Source organism: Priapulus caudatus, unplaced genomic scaffold, assembly GCF_000485595.1.
Source record: "Priapulus caudatus unplaced genomic scaffold, Priapulus_caudatus-5.0.1 Scaffold1591, whole genome shotgun sequence".
Classification (NCBI taxonomy): Eukaryota; Metazoa; Priapulida; class Priapulimorpha; order Priapulimorphida; family Priapulidae; genus Priapulus; species Priapulus caudatus.
Window position 1 is genome coordinate 48,331 of NW_014578652.1, and position 6,074 is coordinate 54,404.

At 56.7% G+C, this 6,074-nt stretch overlaps 1 protein-coding gene across 1 annotated transcript in view; it reads left to right on the forward strand.

The window, feature by feature from the left end:
• LOC106817085 (calmodulin-regulated spectrin-associated protein 2-like) overlaps positions 1-3,070 on the forward strand; it is a 23,836-nt gene extending 20,766 nt beyond the window's left edge. The window contains exon 7 of the mRNA XM_014821732.1: positions 170-3,070. Coding sequence (XP_014677218.1) covers positions 170-2,888 — 2,719 coding nt within the window. The 3' untranslated portion in view covers positions 2,889-3,070. The remainder of the gene's footprint in view (positions 1-169) is intronic.
• Positions 3,071-6,074: the final 3,004 nt, after the last annotated feature.

The window sequence follows — 6,074 nt, forward strand, 5'->3', positions numbered from 1 at the left end:
GAGAGAGAGAGAGAGAGAGAGAGAGAGAGAGAGAGAGAGAGAGAGAGAGAGAGAGAGAGAGAGATAGTGTGAGAGAGAGGGGAAGGTAGATGTATGAACATCCTGTGCTTTGTGTGGACTCTCACACGTAGCTAACCGCATGTCTCCCTCTTCTCTCTCTCTCTCGCAGGGTGGAGAAAACCAAGACACGCCTGGCGCTCGAGGAGACGAAACCCAAGCCTGCTCCTCCGTCTTCTCCTCCCCCTGCCTCCACCAAGCCACCCTCCTCCGCCGCCGCCACCTCCTCCGTCATCGCTCCGGGGGAGGAGAACAAGAGGAAGCAGGCGATGACGCGGCGCGAGATAGAGGAGAAGCTTGACGTCCTCCGTCAGAAGTGGCTGAGCGAGTCGCTCGGCTCCGACACAGCGGCGAGTGACGACAACGACGCGGTTGCCGTGGCGAAGATGGACGAGGAGCAGCTTCACGCGTCCGTGCGTCGCTACGAGTCGCAGATGCACGAGCTGCAGGCGGAGATCGCGAGGCTGACCGTCGCCGAGGAGCAGGCTGCCGCCATGACAGACTCGCAGACGAGTGTTGGATCGTCGCACTCCCTCCCCGACGCCGCCGCGCCGGCCCCGCCGCCGCCCGTCATGTACCACCACAGCGGGATGCAGCAGTATCCGCCGGTGATGCACCACGCCCCGCCGCCGCCGCCGCCGCAGCCGCCGCACGTGTCGCCGTACCAGCAGTACACCTACTCACCGCAGTACGGCACCCTGCCCCCGCCGCCGCCGCACCACCCCCAGCAGCAGCAGCAGCAGCAGACCTACCCGGGCATGCCTCCCTACCCTGGTTACCACGACCAGTACCAACCCTACTACCCGCCCGCGCCGGGTGGTTACGTATACCGAGGCGGCAGCGGGTACCCCCCTCAGCCTCCTCCACATCCTCATCCTCAGCAGCAGCATCCCGCGCATCGCTACGGTTACCAGCCGTACCCGGCGACGTACGGATCCCAGGAGCATCTGCAGCACCTCAGCCTCTCGCAGGAGAATCTACGCGGCTCACCCGACCGCTACTACCGCGGCGGCGGCGGCGGGGAGTGGGGTGGAGAGCAGCAGCAGCAGCAGCAGCAGCAGCAGCAGCAGCTTCTGCGAGCGCACAGCGACCAGGACATGGAGCGCAGCCCCCGCGTCGACCCCCCGGCACCCCACCAGGAGGCGCCTCCATCGCCGCTGCGCGAGCGGAACGTCGAGGAGGAGATGACGGCGTCGCCGGAGCTTCCGCAGCCTCCTGTTGCCGCGGCGATGCCCACGTCCCCGCTATACACGTCGGCGTCGGAGCCGATCGTCTCGTACTCGGACCGCCAGGTGGCGCCAGAGTCTCCGCCGCTGCCGACACTGGCGCCCTCACCGTCGTTCAAGGAGAACATCAACGCCGGGTTCGTGATCTCGTTCGACGACGACACTCCGCGCAAGAAGAAGCCTCCGCTCAGCCGAGTGAAGAAGAAGCCCACGTCGGGGAAGAAGAACGGAGGAGGAGGAGTGGAGGGGTCGGAGACGTCGTCCGGCACGGCGACCCCCGACCTCGTTGCCGCGGAGACGCAGGGCGACATCGACGCTCCGCCGCCGCCTCCTCAGTTTATCTCCCCGATGACTGTCGCCAAGACGGAGACGACTCGCCCGTCGCCCGGCAGCGGTGGCACCCCTGCGCGGCACTCTCACCCGCCACACAAGCACGCCTCGTCGCCTCGCTCCCCCGACGCTGCCACCGAGGGGTCGCGCATCGAGGTCGCATCGCCCGGAGTCGCGTTCGTGCTCGGAGAGGAGGGCGAGGAGGGGGAGGTCGGCGGAGAAGGAGGAGGGGGGAAGGTTAGCGACGAGGAGATGATGAAGAGGAAGCAGCGCATCATGCTGAGCGCGCTGAAGAGGAAAGAGAAGCAGGAGCAGCGGCGGACGAAGATCGAGCAGGAGAACGCGCGGCGGAGGGAGAAGCTGAGGGAGAAGCAAGAGGAAACCGACCGCAAGAAGGAGGAGGAGCGCGTCCGACGCCAGCTCATCTGGGACGACTACGTGCGACGCAAGGAGGAGGCCCGGCTCGCCGAGGATGGACTCGGGCCCGGGGGAGAACCCCCTGCCTCCTCCTCCTCCACCTCCTCCTCCGCCGCCTCGAAACCCAAGCCGAAACCCGCTCGCCCGAAGTCCATGGTGCAGGAGAAGGCGGCGGCGACGACGACGGAGAGACAGTCCTCCCCGATGCGACCCAAATCCATGTACCACCACCAGGAGGAGGCGGTGGAGGACGAGGGGGAGGTCGGGGGGAGAGGAGGAGGAGGGGGAGGGCCGCCGCGGCGGAACGGCCGCCCGTCGCCCGCCTTCGAGCGAAACTCGGACCAGATGTCGGACGTGTCGTCCGGTGGCGACCGCAGCGGTGGCGACCCCTACTCGGGTCCGAAACTGTTTGTGAAACCGTCGGGGAAGTCTAACCGTACGATCGTGACGAACGCGATCAGCCACCGCTGTCTCGCGGGAACCGTCAACGCCGACACGAAGCGCCGCGTCCTCGACACACTCGCTCGCTCCGACCGCACGCACTTCCTCGTGCTGTTCCGCGACGCCGGCTGCCAGTTCCGCTCGCTGTACGCACATGACGGGGAGCGAGACCGCGTGACGAAGCTCTACGGGAGCGGTCCGCGTGTCATCACTCACGCCATGATGAGCCGCTTCTATAAGTACGAGTCCGGAGCGAAGCAGTTCGTGGAGATCCACTCGAAGCATCTGTCGGCAACGATCGACGCACTCACCATCGACGACCGCTTCTGGCAGCAGAACAAGAAGGCGTCCGGCGGAGTGGCGTCGGCGGCGTCATCAGCGCCCTCTAGCGCGTCGTCGCATATACGACGCCACTGACCGTCGATGGGTGTCGCAGTGGCGCCCTCTGGTGACCCGCCGAAGATGCGACGGCTGCGGAAATGCGAGGCAACACAAACTGTGATTTATTAGTATGAACAAGCCTGGGAGAGAGTGAGGGGGAGATATAGAGAGAGTGGGAGAAGGGAGAAGGAGAGAGTGAGAGGGAGATATAGAGAGAGTGGGAGAAAGGAGAATGAGAGAAGGGGGCGAGAGATATAGAGAGAGTGGGAGAAGGGAGAATAAGAGAGGGATAATGTGAAGAGCAGGTGGGTGACAGGTAGTCCCTGACAGCCTCGCCTTGTGTGTGCGTGCAAAAGTGCGCATGGGAACGTATTAATTTATTCGTATGTATAACTTAACAAGGGAGAGCAAGATGCTGCGCCCCCCGCGTGTATGCTACGCTTACAGCTTAACGCAACGACGTGACCGTGGCGTGACACGAAACACAATCTTGACATGGTGCACGTTTGTGACATGATACGAACGACACGGATCTGTAAAGGCACGTGCTGACGTAATCCTCGTCGTCGTCATTACATAGCTGACGTAATAAATCCTCGTCGTCGTCATTACATAGTCGCACAACGATGACGGTTAGTGACAGTACAGTTATATAGTACTGTATGCTTCTCTCCCTCTCCCTCTCTCTCCGCGTCGCACGCTTGGCGTGGCGTGACAGGGTAGTACAGTGACTACAGTCATAGTGCCTCACTGCATGAGCTGTGATTGGCCGTGCGAGGCGGGTAGGCGATAGCAACTACTGTAGACCTTGTAGAATGTAGGTGGCGCCAGCGAGCGGGCTGTCGTCGGCGCGCCCAGCGCAGAGTGAGGTCATGACCCCACGCGTGCGTGCGTGCGCGTGTGTGCGCGTGTGTGCGTCAGCGATGAATAATTACTGCAGACGCATCGCTAGATGTAATCGCGCGCTCGTGAGTCTGTATACTTACTACACTTATGCTGCCAACGAATTAGTAATAAGGGAACTTTACGCGCGCGCGCTGGCGAGAGAGACAGCGTTCATCTGTCTTCGCTCTCCGTAGATGTCGCGCAGCTTTTCCCACGTTGTGGTCGCCATGGCGACGCCGAGTCCGCACCTCGTGTTTGCGTCTCTTGGAGCTTTTCGGCGACATTTCTGCTGCGGTCGTCTCCTTCGTGTGTATATAATATAACATAATATAACGTATATGTGTATGTATATGTCGCTTGTCTGCGCTGTAGATTCTAACTGACGGTGCGTGTTTGTGAAAGCGCGCTTGTTAAACGTACGCCGCTATGTGATTGTCATGGCGGCCTGGCACAGGAGGCGAGAGTGAGCGAGGAGGGAAGGGAGGGATGGAGAGAGGAAGAAAGAGAAGGAGGAAGGGAGGGAGGAGGAGGGGGGGGCGGTTGTACACGTGAGTGCGGCGTTAGCTTGGTTGTGATGGTCACGCATTCGCAAGTGATGGTGGGAGAAGAGGAAAGGAATCCTGTTGGAGGAAAGAAGGAAGAAAGGAGGAGGCAGTACGAAGGAAGAAGTCTGAAGGAGAAAAAAAGATCCAGTGAGAGCAAGGAAGGAGGCAGTTGAAAGAAGAAGGAGGAAGTCGTAAGGAAGGGTGTTGCTCTGGCGGCAAGGGCGTGTAGGTGGCGCCGCTGTCGCCGGTACGTGGCGACGGTCGCGGGGGCTGTGTCTTCGCTTCATTGTTGCTTAGCTGGTCTAACAGCGAGAGCTACTGCCGCTGCCCCCCACTAGCATTCCGTGACAAGGCCACAAGTGCGCGACTTTATGCAGTTTTTTCGGGAATTTATTTTTTTTATAACAATCGGAAGTTTGCAATTGATCAAGGGGGGGGGGGTAAAGGTGTCCGGTGCCACTGCAGGGCATTTGACCTTGCAGTTTTACTTCGTTGTGATTTCGTGTTAACTTTGTATGTATGTGCATATGTATGTATAGTTCAGTACAACCCGTAGCAATTATTCTGCTCTGCTTTGTTATACTTATTCTCCCAGTTAATATTATTATTATTATTATTAATGTTAATTGTAACAATAGGTGTGAAGAGTTGTAAAAGCTGTGCTGAAACCCTTATAATGAAGTGGCTTATACTGAATATAATTTCAATCTTTAGTCATCATTATTCTATTGTCTCTTCACTTTCAAATCTGTTAACAAAAGTACAACAAACAATCAAAACAAAATACACTTCGGCTTAATGGTAACTCGAATTTATGTACAACAAATTAATGTTTTAATGGAGTACAGCAGGATAAGTAGATTGTTTCGATTCATCACCCGCTTTCAATAGCAACAGTAATAGCTCTTCATCTGGCACATGACGCACCGACAACCGATCATATCAACTTATCGAAACAACAATCATCTCACCAGGAATTGATACAGCCGTAAATTAATACTCCCCACAGCCGTTGAAAGTCCTTGAATTTTGTCCTTTGTCCTTGAAATAATGTGCCACATAGAATCAACCATCACGAAAAACCCACAAAAATAATAATACCTTTTCATTCAATGTCTGGTATTTTATAAATTTCTATCTATTAATATCTAATATGTCTATCTATTTATATGGTACTTTAATCTATATCCTATCAGATTATATTCCCATATATATATATATATATATATACGTATATACATATATAGCCCCCGAGAGAGAGTGTGCGTGTGTGTCACTTTGTATGTGTGTGTGTGTGTGTGCGTGCGTGCGTGCGTGCGTGCGTGCGTGCGTGCGTGCGTGCGTACGTGAAGAGAAAATATTGTGTGTTAGAGAGAGAGAGACAGACAGACAGCGAGTGAGAGAAAGAGAGAGATCTCACTCCCTTCCGCTCAGTATTTCCGTCCCCTTCTCGCGAATAGTATCGCCCACGGCATCAGTTGCACGATGAAAAGTTGGGGTTGTCTATATTCAGGCCGGTACAGGAGATAATTTGCATATTTTGTCACGTGGTTTGTGTTAACCAATCAGCTGTATCGCAAAGCAATCTCACGTGCAGAAGTGTGAAGCATGGTGAGGTGGTGGAGAAGGAAGAGGAGAGAAACTGGTGGAGAAGCAGGGGGAGAAGCTGGTGGAGAATGAGGAAGGGGAGAAGGGAGAAGGTGGTGGAGAAGGAGGAGTGGAGAAGGAGGAGGGGGAGAAGGGAGAAGGTGGTGAAGTAGGAGGAGGGGAGAAGCTGGTGGAGAAGGAGGAA